Source organism: Cebidichthys violaceus, unplaced genomic scaffold, assembly GCF_023349555.1.
Source record: "Cebidichthys violaceus isolate CVI_PGR_0920_01 unplaced genomic scaffold, fCebVio1.0.p SCAF_3, whole genome shotgun sequence".
In the NCBI taxonomy this organism is placed as follows: Eukaryota; Metazoa; Chordata; class Actinopteri; order Perciformes; family Stichaeidae; genus Cebidichthys; species Cebidichthys violaceus.
The window spans coordinates 633,442-655,179 of NW_027176483.1; the positions used below are offsets into that span (position 1 = coordinate 633,442).

A 21,738-nucleotide genomic window follows, 5' to 3' on the forward strand; every position below is an offset into this window, starting at 1 on the left:
ACTAATCCGCCTGAAGGGGCAGCGCTGCGCCACCTCCACGTCTGGTCTGCCAGAATAGAAGAAGCAGAAGAAGAACTCTCCCGCCCACATCCGCTGCTCTTTATTTTAAACCGAGGCGGGACGAGCCTTCAGTCACTCTGGAGAGACGCTGGTGTTGAAACGTCGCTGGACTCAACAGGCCGCTTCCAACATGGTGAGGACGAAAGCCGACAGCGTCCCTGCGTCATACAGAAAAGGTAACGCAAAATAAATTAATATGTTTATTATGAATTTTGCGCTAAAACGGTGGTTTTGTGTGAGTGTGTGTTTTATCATGGAGTCTGGCGGGCGGGGAGCGCGCTCATATATGAGCCGAACAAAGCGGAAACAGTGACGTAGTTGTTACCATTTGGGATTATTCTTTAACATAAATGTCTTTATTTTAATAACATAAACATGAGCATGCGTTAGTAGATTAATATGACTCTGTTAAATCCGGGACTCTTCTTCCAAACAGCCTGTTAAGATGCGATCTTGTTTCCTGCGAAACAACCAAAACCATTATTTTAAACTATTTGAAGTCTCGTGATCTCATTAAAGTGTGATGTGATCCGTGAGAGGAGAAGACATCTTCCCTTTCTTTACCGTCTCTCTCTCTGTCTCCGCAAACTGGCGCCAGTTTTGAGCGCCGCAGTGCGTCTTTGTGCGGACGTCGCTCCAAACCCCTTTAAAGAATGACGTCATTTAACGCTTTCTCGCTCGTCGTCGAAGGCGCTTGCGTGAGACGATGTCATGCACGTGTTTGTTTTAACCGACGGGGTCTTCCGGTTAATTTGGCGTATAATTCAGCCGCAGTTTAGCGCCAGAATGAATAGAAAGTGAAGTTCTAGACTTTGTTCTGGTGTAAATATCAGTTTATTGAGATCATGCAGACTGAAGCTCATCTCACTGGTTCAGTCAGTAGTTTAATGACGTGTCTGTTCATTTAATATGTTCCAGATCCACTTTTATTCTTTGTTTTGATTTGTATTCCCAGCTGTTGCAGCTGCTGCACCCCGGAAGTCTCTGGGCTCCAGTTCAGCTAACTCCTCCTCTTCCTCCTCCAGCAGCCAATCAGGCAATCCTGGTGAGTCTCTGCAGCTCTGAGACAATAAGAGAGACAACTAGAGAGACGACAGACTAGAGAGAGAGAGAGAGAGAGAGAGAGAGAGATGACAGACTAGAGAGAGAGAGACGACAGACTAGAGAGAGAGAGAGAGAGAGACGACGACGACAGACTAGAGAGACGAAGACGACAGACTAGAGAGAGACAACGACAGACTGGAGAGAGACAACAGACTATAGAGAGACAACAGACTAGAGAGAGACAATGACAGACTAGAGAGAGACGTCATACTAGAGAGACAACGACAGACTAGAGAGACGTCATACTAGAGAGACAACAACAGACTAGAGAGACGATGACAGACTAGAGAGACAACAGATTAGAGAGAGACGACGACAACAAACTAGAGAGACGACGGACTAGAGAGACGACGACAGACTAAAGAGGGAGACGACAGACTAGAGAGAGACAATGACAGACTGGAGAGAGACAATGACAGACTGGAGAGAGACAACGACAGACTAGAGAGGGAGACGACAGACTAGAGAGAGACGTCATACTAGAGAGAGACGACGACAGACTAAAGAGGGAGACGTCGGACTAGAGAGAGACGACGGACTAGAGAGACGATGACAGACTAGAGAGACGACAGATTAGAGAGAGACGACGACAGACTAAAGAGGGAGACGACAGACTGGAGAGAGACAATGACAGACTGGAGAGAGACAACGACAGACTAGAGAGGGAGACGACAGACTAGAGAGAGACGTCATACTAGAGAGAGACGACGACGGACTAAAGAGGGAGACGTCGGACTAGAGAGAGACGACGACAGACTAGAGAGACACGACGACAGACTAAAGAGGGAGACGACAGACTAGAGAGAGACGACGACAGACTAAAGAGGGAGACGTCGGACTAGAGAGAGACGACAGACTAGAGAGACGATGACAGACTAGAGAGACGATGACAGACTAGAGAGACAACAGACTAGAGAGACGACAGATTAGAGAGAGACGACGACAACAAACTAGAGAGACGACGGACTAGAGAGACGACGACAGACTAAAGAGGGAGACGACAGACTAGAGAGAGACAATGACAGACTGGAGAGAGACAACGACAGACTAGAGAGGGAGACGACAGACTAGAGAGGGAGACGACAGACTAGAGAGAGACGTCATACTAGAGAGAGACGACGACAGACTAAAGAGGGAGACGTCGGACTAGAGAGACAACAGACTAGAGAGACGACAGATTAGAGAGAGACGACGACAACAAACTAGAGAGACGACGGACTAGAGAGACGACGACAGACTAAAGAGGGAGACGACAGACTAGAGAGAGACAATGACAGACTAGAGAGAGACAATGACAGACTGGAGAGAGACAACGACAGACTAGAGAGGGAGACGACAGACTAGAGAGAGACGACGACAGACTAAAGAGGGAGACGACAGACTAGAGAGAGACAATGACAGACTAGAGAGAGACAATGACAGACTGGAGAGAGACAACGACAGACTAGAGAGGGAGACGACAGACTAGAGAGAGACGACGACAGACTAAAGAGGGAGACGTCGGACTAGAGAGAGACGACAGACTAGAGAGACGATGACAGACTAGAGAGACGATGACAGACTAGAGAGACGACAGATTAGAGAGAGACGACGACAACAAACTAGAGAGACGACGGACTAGAGAGACGACGACAGACTAAAGAGGGAGACGACAGACTAGAGAGAGACAATGACAGACTGGAGAGAGACAACGACAGACTAGAGAGGGCGACGACAGACTAGAGAGGGAGACGACAGACTAGAGAGAGACGTCATACTAGAGAGAGACGACGACAGACTAAAGAGGGAGACGTCGGACTAGAGAGACAACAGACTAGAGAGACGACAGATTAGAGAGAGACGACGACAACAAACTAGAGAGACGACGGACTAGAGAGACGACGACAGACTAAAGAGGGAGACGACAGACTAGAGAGAGACAATGACAGACTAGAGAGAGACAATGACAGACTGGAGAGAGACAACGACAGACTAGAGAGGGAGACGACAGACTAGAGAGAGACGTCATACTAGAGAGAGACAACGACAGACTAAAGAGGGAGACGTCGGACTAGAGAGAGACGACGACAGACTAGAGAGACACGACGACAGACTAAAGAGGGAGACGACAGACTAGAGAGACACGACGACAGACTAAAGAGGGAGACGACAGACTAGAGAGAGAGACGACAACAAACTAGAGAGAGACAACAACAAACTAGAGAGACAACAGACTAGAGAGAGATGACAACAAACTAGAGAGACAACAGACTAGAGAGAGACGACAACAAACTAGAGAGACGACGGACTAGAGAGACGACGACAACAAACTAGAGAGACGACAACAAACTAGAGAGACGACGACGACAGACTAGAGAGACGACGACGACAACAAACTAGAGAGACAACAGACTAGAGAGAGATGACAAACTAGAGAGACGACGGACTAGAGAGGGAGACAACGACAGACTAGAGAGACGACAACAAACTAGAGAGACAACAGACTAGAGAGAGACGACAACAAACTAGAGAGACAACGACAAACTAGAGAGACAACAGACTAGAGAGACGACAACAGACTAGAGAGAGACGACAACAAACTAGAGAGACGACGGACTAGAGAGACGACAACAGACTAAAGAGAGATGACGACAGACTAGAGAGAGACGACGACAAACTAGAGAGACGACGGACTAGAGAGGGAGAGAGACGATGTCAGACTAGAGAGAGAGAGAGAGAGAGAGAGAGAGAGAGAGAACGCATGATGATGATGATGATGATGATGTTGTTGTTTACTTCACAGCTAAAGGTAAATATGCCGGCGGGAACCCGGTCTGTGCTCGTCCTACGCCCACCTGGCAGAAAGGCATCGGGGACTTCTTCGGCGGTCCTCCCATGAAACCAGAGAAGGAGAACCAGAGGCCTCAGGAGGAAGAGGACGAGGAAGAGGCCGGAGGAAGCGGGATGACCACCAGGAAGTAAGTTAGCTGACTCAGAGAGTCCTTCATAGAAGAACTTCTGCTTCAGACGTCTCGTAGAAACTGAAGTCTGCTTAATGTCTCTGGAGACGATCTGCTGCATATTATGAAATATCGTTAATTAAAGCTTCATGTTGACAGTAAAACAGCCGCTTTGTTTAAAGACTTAATTGTTAAAGTAGTTTAAAGATCATGAATGTCTCTCTGGACATTTACAGCTTTTGAGTACAAATATTTTGTCATATTTTAAGTAAAATGTACAATTTGATAATACTTGTGATTTTTATCTTGTTTCATGTTTCTCTGCTACTAAACGATTAGAATGTGATTTCTACTTAGAGATGAATTTAATGTTTCTATTTCATGTTTTTATTGTTTCTATTGTTCAGGTCCAGACCGCTGCCGGCTGATGAAGAGGAGGATGAATGAGGATGAAGAATGTGTTTTAATGTACATCTGTGTATATATAGAAGTTCTGCTGAATTCACTTTGTATAGTTTCATTAAACGTTTTTTAAATAGTTTTTAATCTGCGGAGCTTCAACTGTTCAGAGTTTAAAGATCAATATCTGCAGAATAATCAGTTATTAAAATCATCTTCAGGAGGAATAAAGATGAACTCAAGAAGAAGAAACATGAATTCAGTTTCATTAAATCAGTTTGTAATTCACTTAAATCTAAAAATAAAACGTTTGATCAACAAACTGTTGTAAACAAAGTATTTAATATTCAAAGTACTTTGATTGTCAGGTTGGTACTGTGATATTAAAAATAAATATTTAGAGATAAAAACCAGAAACTGAGTTTTAAACAAATGAATAAAAACGGTAAATATGTTAGAAACACGTTTATTATTGAGTACAAACGACGTGAAGACGATCGTTATATGAAAATAAATATATTCAATGAGTTCACAGTATACACACTTACAAGTACTGCTCTTATGAGGTACTTTGAGTATTTCTATTTTCTGCTACTTCATATTTCTACTCTAGGAAATATTTTACTTAATTTATTTAAAAACGCTAGTTACTTTTTATAGATTCAGATTATTAAAACAAAATATAATCAACTCGTATATTATAATAATGCTTCCTAAAAGAGTAATAATACTGTTTTGACACAAGCTCCGCCCCCTCGAGATGTCTCGGTACATGAATGGATCGTACCTCGTGTTTGTGAACCTGTGAGATCAGTAACTGTCTGATAGATTTATATGTATATATTTAATAGATGTATTAATCTATAACTTTCACCGAAGCTGCGCTTTAAACCTCTGGTATATTTAACGTATATTCAACTCTTTGTAAAGCAGCTAACTAGCTTAACATCGTCAACCGCTCTTGATCCGTGAGCTCCCCGCCCCGTCGAGAGGTCCGAAGGTTGAAATCAAACATTTGTAGCCTACGGAAGCTCGTGTGGTTCTAAGCTAAACTAGGCGAACCAAGAGCAAACAGTCGTAAAACAACAGCGCGTGAGAACTGTTCATCTTCGTTTGAAATACCGACGACAGCCGGTCGAGCCGGTCGAGGAGGATCAGTTATTGGCACATTTACTTCCCGGTAGTTCCCGCCCGCCTGACTCTCTAACCCCGCCCCTACTGTGCCCGTGTTTGTCTGCTGCCAGAAGTGATCCGTCTTGTCGGTAACCGTCAAACAGCTTCCGCGTGTAGCTGCCGGGTCTGTTATGATCCGTGAACTGGTTTAAAAAGTACGTTTCAATCAACCGCAAATCGAAAAAGATGTCGGACGACGGTGGCGGCTTCAGGTGGACGGTGGTCGTCCTCACCTGCCAACACAAAGACAGCGTCTACTCCTTCCAGAGAGGTGAGTCCTCCTGCTCCTCAGACGATCTTTGAGTGTCCGTCCCCTGCAGTTACACAGAGCGGCCTGAGGGCGTCGCTGTGGTTCAGACCGCGACTCAGAGGTTCTTCATCTAGAGAACCTTTATGTACTCTCTCAACATATTGGTTCATCTACAGAACCTTTATTTACTCTAAATATATTGGTTCTTCATCTACAGAACCTTTATTTACTCTCTAAACATATTGGTTCTTCATCTACAGAACCTTTATTTACTCTCTAAACATATTGGTTCTTCATCTACAGAACCTTTATTATACTCTCTAAACATATTGGTTCTTCATCTACAGAACCTTTATTATACTCTCTAAACATATTGGTTCTTCATCTACAGAACCTTTTGTAACCTGTGCGGTCTTTTAATTAAATTAAAAGGAATTTTAAGGACCAGTTGTAAAGGTAAAAGATTCTAGGCTCATCTACGGAGCCCAATTTTTGCAAAGGAACCACCGAGAGTCACAGGTAAGTTTAAGCACAAGTTATATTATAATTCTTTTCTTTTTTAACAAACAGATTCCATTACATGCAAAATATTAAGTACAGTTCATAAGTTTCAGTTAGTTCATTTATCAAAAAGTTCATAACTCAATTCAGTTAATTTATCAAAAAGTTCATAACTTAATTCAGTTCATTTATCAAAAAGTTCATAACTCAAAAAGTGCATTCCTCAGTACAGTTCATAACTCTTAGTTCAGTTCATTCCTCAATATGTTCAGAACGCTCAGTTCTGTTCGATCCTACCACACATATTGTGGACAGGAAGGGGAATTGCGGTCCAGGGAATGCTCCGTCCTGTAGCTCGCCATCTCAACCTTCGCAGGTGATCCGGATTGATCCGGAACCCCGAGTCACCAAAAAACCTGACCTAAAAAGGTCACAAGTGTAAATGAACATGAACTTTTAAAGGATAAATACAAATTTTTCATTTTGCATTATTTACAGGGCTAAAATAAAAACTCTACACAAATAATGTATCAACCCAGCTGCGCTAAGCGCTAACCGCTAAGCTAGCGGGAGCTAGCTAAATGCTAGGCCCGCTGGAAAATGAATTAAATTAAAGTCAGTCTTGCTATTACTCACCGCTGACTGCTGTTCAAGAGACAATGGTTTGGTTACAGCTTAGAACGTTCAGTTGCTTCGAGAACTACGGTCTAGTTACGGCTTAGAACGTTCGGTCGCTGTTCTTCAGTTTCTGTCCAGTGGAATGTAAACAGGAAGTGACTTATCGAACCCGGATATTTATATGGTAGCGCGCAATCCGCGATTGGTTGCGCAATTTGTGCTTCAATAATAATAATAAACTATCTGGATCAGAGGGTTTATTACTTTTACTCTCTAAACATATTGGTTCTTCATCTACAGAACCTTTATTTACTCTAAACATATTGGTTCTTCATCTACAGAACCTTTATTTACTCTAAACATATTGGTTCTTCATCTACAGAACCTTTATTTACTCTAAACATATTGGTTCTTCATCTACAGAACCTTTATTTACTCTCTAAACATATTGGTTCTTCATCTACAGAACCTTTATTTACTCTCTAAACATATTGGTTCTTCATCTACAGAACCTTTATTTACTCTAAACATTGGTTCTTCATCTACAGAACCTTTATTATACTCTCTAAACATATTGGTTCTTCATCTATAGATCCTTTATTATACTCTCTAAACATATTGGTTCTTCATCTACAGAACCGTTATTTACTCTCTAAACATATTGGTTCTATATCTACAGAACCTTTATTTACTCTTTAAACATATTGGTTCTTCATCTACAGAACCTTTATTTACTCTCTAAACATATTGGTTCTATATCTACAGAACCTTTATTTACTCTTTAAACATATTGGTTCTTCATCTACAGAACCTTTATTTACTCTCTTAACATATTGGTTCTTCATCTACAGAACCGTTATTTACTCTCTAAACATATTGGTTCTTCATCTACAGAACCTTTATTTACTTTCTAAACATATTGGTTCTTCATCTTCAGAACCTTTATTTACTTTCTAAACATATTGGTTCTTCATCTTCAGAACCTTTATTTACTCTCTAAACATATTGGTTCTTCATCTACAGAACCTTTATTTATTCTCTAAACATATTGGTTCTTCATCTACAGAACCTTTATTATACTCTCTAAACATATTGGTTCTTCATCTACAGAACCTTTATTTACTCTTTAAACATATTGGTTCTTCATCTACAGAACCTTTATTTACTCTTTAAACATATTGGTTCTTCATCTACAGAACCTTTATTTACTCTCTAAACATATTGGTTCTTCATCTACAGAACCTTTATTTACTCTAAACATTGGTTCTTCATCTACAGAACCGTTATTATACTCTCTAAACATATTGGTTCTTCATCTATAGATCCTTTATTATACTCTCTAAACATATTGGTTCTTCATCTACAGAACCGTTATTTACTCTCTAAACATATTGGTTCTATATCTACAGAACCTTTATTTACTCTTTAAACATATTGGTTCTTCATCTACAGAACCTTTATTTACTCTCTAAACATATTGGTTCTTCATCTACAGAACCGTTATTTACTCTAAACATATTGGTTCTTCATCTACAGAACCTTTATTTACTCTCTAAACATATTGGTTCTTCATCTACATAACCTTTATTTACTCTCTAAACATATTGGTTCTTCATCTACAGAACCTTTATTTACTCTCTTAACATATTGGTTCTTTATCTACAGAACCGTTATTTACTCTCTAAACATATTGGTTCTTTATCTACAGAACCTTTATTTACTCTCTAAACATATTGGTTGTTCATCTACAGAACCATTATTTACTCTCTAAACATATTGGTTCTTTATCTACAGAACCTGTATTTATTCTCTAAACATATTGGTTCTTCATCTTCAGAACCTTTATTTACTCTCTTAACATATTGGTTCTTCATCTACAGAACCTTTATTTACTCTCTAAACATAGTGTGTGCGTGTGTGTTTGTGTGCATCTCAGAGCTGGAGTTGTGTCAGCAGCGTGGTTCTGTGTCTCCGGGTTCGTTGGTTTTGACTGTTCAGGACCGCCAGGAGCCGCTGGGCAGCGGGGGGGCGACGCTGAACGCTCTGCTGGTCGCTGCTGAACACCTGAGCAGCCGAGCAGGACACACGGTGAGGTCATCACACGGTGAGGTCATCACACACGGTGAGGTCATCACACAGTGAGGTCATCACACACAGTGAGGTCATCACACACGGTGAGGTCATCACACACGGTGAGGTCATCACACAGTGAGGTCATCACACACAGTGAGGTCATCACACGGTGAGGTCATCACACACGGTGAGGTCATCACACACAGTGAGGTCATCACACAGTGAGGTCATCACACACAGTGAGGTCATCAGACGGTGAGGTCATCACACGGTGAGGTCATCACTCTCTCTCTTCTTCAGGTGGTGACGGCTGACGTCCTGGATGAAGCTCACATCCTCATCCTCCACTCGGTGAGTCCAGCAGGTTCAGGTTCTCCAGATGTTCTTCAGGCAGATGTTTCAGTGTTTGCTCTCTTTCTCCTTCAGGGTCGAGACTTCCCCTGGAGCTCCTGCAGCCGAGCCTTTTGCTGGCTGCCGGTTCCAGAGAGACCGGACCGGCGAGTCCAGGCTCCGGTCTGCTGTCTGGACCTCCTGCTGGACCGCCTCGGGACCCAGATCTGCTCCGGTTCTCCTCCTGGTGTCTGGGTCTGCAGCACCGACATGATCCTCAGCATCCCTCCAGACTTCAGTGAGTGAACATCTCTCCAGACTTCACATCGAAGAATATATATATATATATGCTGTATATAAATATAAACATATATATATATATATATATATATACTGTATATAAATATTTATATACTCTATATAAACATATATATATATATATGTTTATATACAGTATATAAACATATATATACTGTATATAAATATAAACATATATATAAACATATATATATATTGTATATAAACATATATATACTGTATATAAACATATATATATATATATATACTGTATATAAACATATATATATATATATACTGTATATAAACATATATATACTGTATATAAATATAAACATATATATATATATATATACTGTATATAAATATAAACATATATATATATACTGTATATAACAATAAGAGTATAAATATAAACATATATAATAAATATAATATATATATATATAATATGTATAATAGTAATACTAGTACTACAGTTGTACTCCTAACTGTGTGTAGGTCTGTCCTGGGTACTATGTGTACTGTAGTAGTACTAGTAGTACTCTCTGTGTGTAGGTCTGTCTTGGGACGGGTTCTCTGGAGTTCGGGTTCTGGCGTTGCCGGGCGACGCCTCCTACGCAGCCAATCACGGCGTCTACCTGTCGGACCAACAGGTATTATTATAATTATTATTAAAGTATATTTATGTTCATGTATTTGTTGTTTTTGTACTTCTTTCACTCTGACGACATGAATCCAGACTGAAGGTGCGTTTGTTTCGTGTCACAGGGTCGGGTCAGAGACATCGTCTACAGGGGGACACGGGAGCAGATCCTACAGGCAGTGATGCATGATGGGAAAGTTCCTCTGGTGCGTCCTGGGTAGTAAATCAAACGCATCCTCTGCGTCCTTCCTGTGAAGACAGAAAGACTTTTAACCAAATCACAGTAATCTAAAGTACTCAAATGTAGTCTACAGTAATCTAATGTAGTCTATAGTAATCTAATGTAATCTAATGTAGTCTACAGTAATCTAATGTAGTCTATAGTAATCTAATGTAATCTACAGTAATCTAATGTAGTCTACAGTAATCTAATGTAGTCTATAGTAATCTAATGTAATCTATTGTAGTCTACAGTAATCTACAGTAATCTAATGTAGTCTATAGTAATCTAATGTACTCTAATGTAGTCTACAGTAATCTAATTTAGTCTATAGTAATCTAATGTAGTCTACAGTACTCTAATGTAGTCTACAGTAATCTACAGTAATCTAATGTAGTCTATAGTAATCTAATGTAGTCTACAGTAATCTAATGTAGTCTACAGTACTCTAATGTAGTCTACAGTAATCTACAGTAATCTAATGTAGTCTATAGTAATTTAATGTAGTCGAATGTAGTCTACAGTAATCTAATGTAGTCTATAGTAATTTAATGTAATCTAATGTAGTCTACAGTAATCTACAGTAATCTAATGTAGTCTATAGTAATCTAATGTAGTCTACAGTAATCTAATGTAATCTAATGTAGTCTACAGTAATCTAATGTAATCTAATGTAGTCTACTGTAATCTAATGTAGTGTATAGTAATCTAATGTAGTCTACAATAATCTAATGTAGTCTAATGTAGTCTACAGTAATCTACAGTAATCTAATGTAGTCTATAGTAATCTAATGTAGTCTAATGTAGTCTACAGTAATCTAATGTAGTCTATAGTAATCTAATGTAATCTAATGTAGTCTACAGTAACCTACAGTAATCTAATGTAGTCTATAGTAATCTAATGTAGTCTAATGTAGTCTACAGTAATCTACAGTAATCTAATGTAGTCTACAGTAATCTAATGTAGTCTATAGTAATCTAATATAATCTAATGTAGCCTACAGTAATCTAATGTAGTCTATAGTAATCTAATATAATCTAATGTAGTCTACAGTAATCTACAGTAATCTAATGTAGCCTACAGTAATCTAATGTAGTCTATAGTAATCTAATATAATCTAATGTAGTCTACAGTAATCTACAGTAATCTAATGTAGTCTATAGTAATCTAATGTAATCTCATGTAGTCTAATGTAGTCTACAATAATATAATGTAGTCTAATGTAGTCTACAGTAATCTACAGTAATTTAATGTAGTCTAATGTAGTCTACAGTAATCTAATGTAGTGTATAGTAATCTAATGTAGTCTACAATAATCTAATGTAGTCTAATGTAGTCTACAGTAATCTACAGTAATCTAATGTAGTCTATAGTAATCTAATGTAGTCTAATGTAGTCTACAGTAATCTAATGTAGTCTATAGTAATCTAATGTAATCTAATGTAGTCTACAGTAACCTACAGTAATCTAATGTAGTCTATAGTAATCTAATGTAGTCTAATGTAGTCTACAGTAATCTACAGTAATCTAATGTAGTCTACAGTAATCTGATTTAGTCTATAGTAATCTAATATAATCTAATGTAGTCTACAGTAATCTAATGTAGTCTATAGTAATCTAATATAATCTAATGTAGTCTACAGTAATCTACAGTTATCTAATGTAGTCTATAGTAATCTAATGTAATCTCATGTAGTCTAATGTAGTCTACAGTAATATAATGTAATCTAATGTAGTCTACAGTAATCTAATGTAGTCTAATGTAGTCTACAGTAATCTACAGTAATTTAATGTAGTCTACAGTAATCTAATGTAGTCTACTGTAATCGACAGTAATCTAATGTAGTCTATAGTAATCTAATGTAGTCTAATGTAGTCTACAGTAATCGACAGTAATCTAATGTAGTCTATAGTAATCTAATGTAGTCTAATGTAGTCTACAGTAATCTACAGTAATCTAATGTAGTCTATAGTAATCTAATGTAGTCTACAGTAATCTACAGTAATCTAATGTAGTCTATAGTAATCTAATGTAGTCTAATGTAGTCTACAGTAATCTACAGTAACCTAATGTAGTCTACAGTAATCTAATGTAGTCTATAGTAATCTAATGTAATCTAATGTAGTCTACAGTAATCTAATGTAGTCTATAGTAATCTAATATAATCTAATGTAGTCTATAGTAATCTAATGTAGTCTACAGTAATCTACAGTAATCTAATGTAGTCTATAGTAATCTAATGTAATCTAATGTAGTCTACAGTAATGTAATCTAATGTAATCTAATGTAGTCTACAGTAATCTAATGTAGTCTAATGTAGTCTACAGTAATCTACAGTAATCTAATGTAGTCTATAGTAATCTAATGTAGTCTAATGTAGTCTACAGTAATCTACAGTAATCTAATGTAGTCTAATGTAGTCTAATGTAGTCTACAGTAATCTACAGTAATCTAATGTAGTCTACAGTAATCTAATGTAGTCTATAGTAATCTAATGTAATCTAATGTAGTCTACAGTAATCTAATGTAGTCTATAGTAATCTAATATAATCTAATGTAGTCTATAGTAATCTAATATAGTCTACAGTAATCTACAGTAATCTAATGTAGTCTATAGTAATCTAATGTAGTCTACAGTAATCTAATGTAGTCTAATGTAGTCTAATGTAGTCTACAGTAATCTAATGTAGTCTATAGTAATCTAATGTAATCTAATGTAGTCTACAGTAATCTAATGTAATCTAATGTAGTCTAATGTAGTCTACAGTAATCTACAGTAATTTATTGTAGTCTACAGTAATCTAATGTAATCTAATGTAGTCTACAGTAATCTAATGTAGTCTATAGTAATCTAAAGTAATGTAATGTAGTCTATAGTAATCTACAGTAATCTACAGTAATCTAAACTAGTCTAAAGTATTATAAAGTAATATAAAGTATCTAAAGTATTCTATAGTAATCTAATGTAATCTACAATAATCTAATGTAGTCTACAGTAATCTAACGTATTCTATAGTAATCTAATGTAATCTAAAGTATTATAAAGTAATATAAAGTATCTAAAGTACTCTATAGTAATCTAAAGTACTCCCTGTCTTCAGGTCTCAGGTCCGGTCTTCTTCAGCAGGTCCATATCAGAGAAGTTACTTCAGACTCACGTCACTCCTCCTCTGGACGGCTGCACCTACCTGGGCCTGGACTCTGGAGCTCCGCCTCTCCAGGTACCTGTCTGTCTGTCTGTCTGTCTCTGTCTGTCTCTGTCTGTGTCTGTCTGTCTGTGTGTCTCTCTGTCTGTCTGTCTGTCTCTCTGTCTCATGATGAAGAAACATGTCACCTATAATGTAAATTCATATGTTGTTTGTTTTTGTGAAGATGTGTTTTAATGAATTATGCTGAATTACAACAAATAAGAAACAAACATGGACATTTAGACATAAAAGAAAACATTTAAAATAGGTAAAAATGCACTTAATTGTATCGATAACATAATATAATATATAACATAATATAATATATAATATAATGTATAACATAATATATAATATAATATAATGTATAATATAATGTATAACATAGTATAATATAACCTAATATAATATAATATGTAACATAATATAATATATAACAACAACAGATCTCTGGTCTTCATCAGGTGTCTCTGTTTCTGGACCTGTTGAAGTGTCTCTGCTCAGATCTGACCCAGGACCAGTTTGTGACTGAGGACAGAGCCGGCTGCAGTTCACCTGTAGGACCAGAGGGGGCAATGGTGAGGAGGAGCCGGACGGAGCTGTGGAGGGTCCTGAGAGGAGAGACCATCAGTCTGGGTCTGTCTGTGTCTCTACACCTGTCTGTCTCTATACCTGTCTGTCTCTATACCTGTCTGTCTCTACACCTGTCTGTCTCTGTACCTGTCTGTCTCTACACCTGTCTGTCTCTGTACCTGTCTGTCTCTACACCTGTCTGTCTCTATACCTGTCTGTCTGTCTTTGATTTAACACTGTTGGTAGGTAGACGGTCGGCTGTCCACTGTCTTCATCGGGGACAGATGAAATGATTGGACGGTCTTCTACGTCATTAGTGTTAAACTCTTCTCGTCTCGTCCTCACAGCGTACGTCCCCGGCGGTCGCTATGACTACCTGACTCTGTCTGGGAAGCGCCATGTAGAGCGACTGTGCTGTGATTGGACGAACACAAACACCCTGTCTCACATCCAGGTGACACTTCCTGTTTCCTCGTCATTTTAGAGACGGCCTCCCGTCGCGTCCTCGGTTCTCACCTCTGTTTCCCCGTTTCTTTCAGAGCGAGAGCTCGGTGGACGACGGAGGTCGAGTCATCAACAGCGTCCTGGAGGGAGACGTTACCGTGAGGACGGGCGCCGTGGTGCAACACTGCCACCTGCAGGTCAGGAGGACTTTCACCACCGCTGCTCAGTCTGTTAGGGTTCCATCCTGTGACCATAGAGAGACAGACACACATGGTTTACAGAGAGACAGACACACATGGTTTACAGAGAGACAGACACACCTGGTTTATAGAGAGACAGACACACCTGGTTTATAGAGAGACAGACACACCTGGTTTATAGAGAGACAGACACACATGGTTTACAGAGAGACAGATACACCTGGTTTATAGAGAGACAGACACACATGGTTTACAGAGAGACAGATACACCTGGTTTACAGAGAGACATATACACCTGGTTTATAGGGAGACAGACACACCTGGTTTATAGAGAGACAGACACACATGGTTTACAGAGAGACAGATACACCTGGTTTACAGAGAGACAGATACACCTGGTTTATAGAGAGACAGACACACCTGGTTTATAGAGAGACAGACACACCTGGTTTACAGAGAGACAGACACACCTGGTTTACAGAGAGACAGACACACCTGGTTAATAGAGATACAGACACACCTGGTTTACAGAGAGACAAACACACCTGGTTTATAGAGATACAGACACACCTGGTTTATAGAGAGACAGACACACCTGGTTAATAGAGAGACAGACACACCTGGTTTACAGAGAGACAGACACACCTGGTTTACAGAGAGACAAACACACCTGGTTAATAGAGATACAGACACACCTGGTTTACAGAGAGACAAACACACCTGGTTTATAGAGATACAGACACACCTGGTTTACAGAGAGACAGACACACATGGTTTACAGAGAGACAGATACACCTGGTTTATAGAGAGACAGACACACATGGTTTACAGAGAGACAGACACACCTGGTTTACAGAGAGACATATACACCTGGTTTATAGAGAGACAGACACACCTGGTTTATAGAGAGACAGACACACATGGTTTACAGAGAGACAGATACACCTGGTTTACAGAGAGACAGACACACCTGGTTTATAGAGAGACAGACACACCTGGTTTACAGAGATACAGACACACCTGGTTTACAGAGAGACAGACACACCTGGTTTACAGAGAGACAGACACACCTGGTTTATAGAGAGACAGACACACATGGTTTACAGAGAGACAGATACACCTGGTTTATAGAGAGACAGACACACCTGGTTTATAGAGAGACAGACACACCTGGTTTACAGAGATACAGACACACCTGGTTTACAGAGAGACAGACACACCTGGTTTACAGAGAGACAGACACACCTGGTTAATAGAGATACAGACACACCTGGTTTACAGAGAGACAAACACACCTGGTTTATAGAGATACAGACACACCTGGTTTATAGAGAGACAGACACACCTGGTTAATAGAGAGACAGACACACCTGGTTTATAGAGAGACAGACACACCTGGTTTACAGAGAGACAAACACACCTGGTTAATAGAGATACAGACACACCTGGTTTACAGAGAGACAAACACACCTGGTTTATAGAGATACAGACACACCTGGTTTATAGAGAGACAGACACACCTGGTTTACAGAGAGACAGACACACCTGGTTTATAGAGAGACAGACACACCTGGTTTATAGAGAGACAGACACACCTGGTTTACAGAGAGACAGACACACCTGGTTTACAGAGAGACAGACACACCTGGTTTACAGAGAGACAGACACACTTGGTTAATAGAGATACAGACACACCTGGTTTACAGAGAGACAGACACACATGGTTTACAGAGATACAGACACACCTGGTTTACAGAGAGACAGACACACCTGGTTTACAGAGAGACAGACACACCTGGTTTACAGAGAGACAGACACACATGGTTTACAGAGAGACAGACACACCTGGTTTACAGAGAGACAGATACACCTGGTTTACAGAGAGACAGACACACCTGGTTTACAGAGAGACAGACACACATGGTTTACAGAGAGACAGATACACCTGGTTTATAGAGAGACAGACACACCTGGTTTATAGAGAGACAGGTAGACCTGGTTTATAGAGAGACAGGTTGACCTGGTTTATAGAGAGACAGACACACATGGTTCATAGAGAGACAGACACACCTGGTTCATAGAGAGACAGACACACATGGTTTACAGAGAGACAGACACACCTGGTTTATAGAGAGACAGACACACCTGGTTTATAGAGAGACAGATAGACCTGGTTCATAGAGAGACAGACACACCTGGTTTATAGAGAGACAGACACACATGGTTCATAAAGAGACAGACACACCTGGTTTATAGAGAGACAGACACACCTGGTTCATAGAGAGACAGACACACATGGTTCATAGAGAGACAGACACACCTGGTTTACAGAGAGACAGACACACTTGGTTAATAGAGATACAGACACACCTGGTTTACAGAGAGACAGACACACATGGTTTACAGAGATACAGACACACCTGGTTTACAGAGAGACAGACACACCTGGTTTACAGAGAGACAGACACACCTGGTTTACAGAGAGACAGATACACCTGGTTTACAGAGAGACAGACACACCTGGTTTACAGAGAGACAGACACACATGGTTTACAGAGAGACAGATACACCTGGTTTATAGAGAGACAGACACACCTGGTTTATAGAGAGACAGGTAGACCTGGTTTATAGAGAGACAGGTTGACCTGGTTTATAGAGAGACAGACACACATGGTTCATAGAGAGACAGACACACCTGGTTCATAGAGAGACAGACACACATGGTTTACAGAGAGACAGACACACCTGGTTTATAGAGAGACAGACACACCTGGTTTATAGAGAGACAGATAGACCTGGTTCATAGAGAGACAGACACACCTGGTTTATAGAGAGACAGACACACATGGTTCATAAAGAGACAGACACACCTGGTTTATAGAGAGACAGACACACCTGGTTCATAGAGAGACAGACACACATGGTTCATAGAGAGACAGACACACATGGTTTACAGAGAGACAGACACACATGGTTCATAGAGAGACAGACACACCTGGTTTACAGAGAGACAGACACACCTGGTTCATAGAGAGACAGACACACATGGTTCATAGAGAGACAGACACACCTGGTTTATAGAGAGACAGACACACCTGGTTCATAGAGAGACAGACACACCTGGTTTACAGAGAGACAGACACACCTGGTTTATAGAGAGACAGACACACCTGGTTTATAGAGAGACAGATAGACCTGGTTTACAGAGAGACAGACACACCTGGTTCATAAAGAGACAGACACACCTGGTTTACAGAGAGACAGACACACATGGTTCATAGAGAGACAGACACACCTGGTTTACAGAGAGACAGACACACATGGTTTACAGAGAGACAGATACACCTGGTTTATAGAGAGACAGACACACCTGGTTTACAGAGAGACAGACACACCTGGTTAATAGAGATACAGACACACCTGGTTTACAGAGAGACAAACACACCTGGTTTATAGAGATACAGACACACCTGGTTTATAGAGAGACAGACACACCTGGTTAATAGAGAGACAGACACACCTGGTTTACAGAGAGACAGACACACCTGGTTTACAGAGAGACAAACACACCTGGTTAATAGAGATACAGACACACCTGGTTTACAGAGAGACAAACACACCTGGTTTATAGAGATACAGACACACCTGGTTTACAGAGAGACAGACACACATGGTTTACAGAGAGACAGATACACCTGGTTTATAGAGAGACAGACACACATGGTTTACAGAGAGACAGACACACCTGGTTTACAGAGAGACATATACACCTGGTTTATAGAGAGACAGACACACCTGGTTTATAGAGAGACAGACACACATGGTTTACAGAGAGACAGATACACCTGGTTTACAGAGAGACAGATACACCTGGTTTATAGAGAGACAGACACACCTGGTTTATAGAGAGACAGACACACCTGGTTTACAGAGATACAGACACACCTGGTTTACAGAGAGACAGACACACCTGGTTTACAGAGAGACAGACACACCTGGTTAATAGAGATACAGACACACCTGGTTTACAGAGAGACAAACACACCTGGTTTATAGAGATACAGACACACCTGGTTTATAGAGAGACAGACACACCTGGTTAATAGAGAGACAGACACACCTGGTTTATAGAGAGACAGACACACCTGGTTTACAGAGAGACAAACACACCTGGTTAATAGAGATACAGACACACCTGGTTTACAGAGAGACAAACACACCTGGTTTATAGAGATACAGACACACCTGGTTTATAGAGAGACAGACACACCTGGTTTACAGAGAGACAGACACACCTGGTTTATAGAGAGACAGACACACCTGGTTTATAGAGAGACAGACACACCTGGTTTACAGAGAGACAGACACACCTGGTTTACAGAGAGACAGACACACCTGGTTTACAGAGAGACAGACACACTTGGTTAATAGAGATACAGACACACCTGGTTTACAGAGAGACAGACACACATGGTTTACAGAGATACAGACACACCTGGTTTACAGAGAGACAGACACACCTGGTTTACAGAGAGACAGACACACCTGGTTTACAGAGAGACAGACACACATGGTTTACAGAGAGACAGACACACCTGGTTTACAGAGAGACAGATACACCTGGTTTACAGAGAGACAGACACACCTGGTTTACAGAGAGACAGACACACATGGTTTACAGAGAGACAGATACACCTGGTTTATAGAGAGACAGACACACCTGGTTTATAGAGAGACAGGTAGACCTGGTTTATAGAGAGACAGGTTGACCTGGTTTATAGAGAGACAGACACACATGGTTCATAGAGAGACAGACACACCTGGTTCATAGAGAGACAGACACACATGGTTTACAGAGAGACAGACACACCTGGTTTATAGAGAGACAGACACACCTGGTTTATAGAGAGACAGATAGACCTGGTTCATAGAGAGACAGACACACCTGGTTTATAGAGAGACAGACACACATGGTTCATAAAGAGACAGACACACCTGGTTTATAGAGAGACAGACACACCTGGTTCATAGAGAGACAGACACACATGGTTCATAGAGAGACAGACACACCTGGTTTACAGAGAGACAGACACACTTGGTTAATAGAGATACAGACACACCTGGTTTACAGAGAGACAGACACACATGGTTTACAGAGATACAGACACACCTGGTTTACAGAGAGACAGACACACCTGGTTTACAGAGAGACAGACACACCTGGTTTACAGAGAGACAGATACACCTGGTTTACAGAGAGACAGACACACCTGGTTTACAGAGAGACAGACACACATGGTTTACAGAGAGACAGATACACCTGGTTTATAGAGAGACAGACACACCTGGTTTATAGAGAGACAGGTAGACCTGGTTTATAGAGAGACAGGTTGACCTGGTTTATAGAGAGACAGACACACATGGTTCATAGAGAGACAGACACACCTGGTTCATAGAGAGACAGACACACATGGTTTACAGAGAGACAGACACACCTGGTTTATAGAGACACAGACACACCTGGTTTATAGAGAGACAGATAGACCTGGTTCATAGAGAGACAGACACACCTGGTTTATAGAGAGACAGACACACATGGTTCATAAAGAGACAGACACACCTGGTTTATAGAGAGACAGACACACCTGGTTCATAGAGAGACAGACACACATGGTTCATAGAGAGACAGACACACATGGTTTACAGAGAGACAGACACACCTGGTTCATAGAGAGACAGACACACATGGTTCATAGAGAGACAGACACACCTGGTTTATAGAGAGACAGACACACCTGGTTCATAGAGAGACAGACACACCTGGTTTACAGAGAGACAGACACACCTGGTTTATAGAGAGACAGACACACCTGGTTTATAGAGAGACAGATAGACCTGGTTTACAGAGAGACAGACACACCTGGTTCATAAAGAGACAGACACACCTGGTTTACAGAGAGACAGACACACATGGTTCATAGAGAGACAGACACACCTGGTTTATAGAGAGACAGACACACCTGGTTCATAGAGAGACAGACACACCTGGTTTATAGAGAGACAGACACACCTGGTTTATAGAGAGACAGGTAGACCTGGTTTATAGAGAGACAGACACACCTGGTTTACAGACCTGTGACCGTTGTGACCTGTCCACCAGGGTCCTCTGGAGGTCCCGTCGGGTTGTTTACTGTCGGGTCTCCAGCCGATGACATCACAGTGTGTCGGGCGGCTGGAGCTGGCCAATGACATCATCATCCAGGGACACCGGATAGAGGTGGGCCGGCTGAAGCTGAGCGTCTACACGGTGACGGGAGCGCAGGACGACCTGGAGGTACGAAAAAAACCCAAAAGGGTTTCACTCAAAGGGTCCCTGAACACATCTCTCTGGAGCTTTCAGACACACCTCATGGTCTTCATCCGCTGAGGAAGAATGAGCTGCTGTCAAAAGCACTGGAAGAAGAGAGTAAGAGGTCCTTGAGTTGTTTGTTCATGAAGCTTCTGTCACATTTCACTCATGTTTGACTTCATCATGTATTCATTTAACTTTGATGAAGTTACATGTAAAGGATTGTTTACTCTTCATTTGAATAAAATCATTTTTTTTCTTTTTACAAAGTGAACTATAAAACTGATAATGAGGAAGATATCGTTTATCTTTAGATAATAAAGACTTTATTAGTGGATGCTGATCTATGGTTTTCTCTCATTATGATTATTA

The 21,738-nt window shown here is 40.5% G+C and overlaps 2 protein-coding genes across 3 annotated transcripts in view; both read left to right on the forward strand.

The window, feature by feature from the left end:
* Nucleotides 1–103: 103 nt before the first annotated feature.
* Nucleotides 104–4,644, forward strand: pclaf (PCNA clamp associated factor). The gene is made up of 4 exons (XM_068723124.1): nucleotides 104–236; nucleotides 1,016–1,105; nucleotides 3,947–4,121; nucleotides 4,511–4,644. The coding sequence occupies exons 1-4, from the start codon at nucleotides 191–193 to the stop codon at nucleotides 4,548–4,550; spliced, it is 351 nt and encodes a 116-aa protein (XP_068579225.1). The 5' UTR covers nucleotides 104–190; the 3' UTR covers nucleotides 4,551–4,644.
* A 909-nt stretch (nucleotides 4,645–5,553) lies between these two features.
* Nucleotides 5,554–21,738, forward strand: part of LOC137881136 (L-fucose kinase) — a 23,445-nt gene continuing 7,260 nt past the window's right edge. The window contains exons 1-11 of one of the 2 annotated variants that reach the window (XM_068722914.1): nucleotides 5,554–5,946; nucleotides 8,981–9,132; nucleotides 9,418–9,468; nucleotides 9,544–9,745; nucleotides 10,303–10,400; nucleotides 10,516–10,596; nucleotides 13,714–13,833; nucleotides 14,247–14,436; nucleotides 14,721–14,827; nucleotides 14,913–15,014; nucleotides 21,178–21,351. In XM_068722914.1, coding sequence (XP_068579015.1) covers nucleotides 5,862–5,946; nucleotides 8,981–9,132; nucleotides 9,418–9,468; nucleotides 9,544–9,745; nucleotides 10,303–10,400; nucleotides 10,516–10,596; nucleotides 13,714–13,833; nucleotides 14,247–14,436; nucleotides 14,721–14,827; nucleotides 14,913–15,014; nucleotides 21,178–21,351 — 1,362 coding nt within the window. In that variant the 5' untranslated portion in view covers nucleotides 5,554–5,861. The remainder of the gene's footprint in view (nucleotides 5,947–8,980; nucleotides 9,133–9,417; nucleotides 9,469–9,543; nucleotides 9,746–10,302; nucleotides 10,401–10,515; nucleotides 10,597–13,713; nucleotides 13,834–14,246; nucleotides 14,437–14,720; nucleotides 14,828–14,912; nucleotides 15,015–21,177; nucleotides 21,352–21,738) is intronic. The other variant, XM_068722915.1, reaches the window with a different exon arrangement.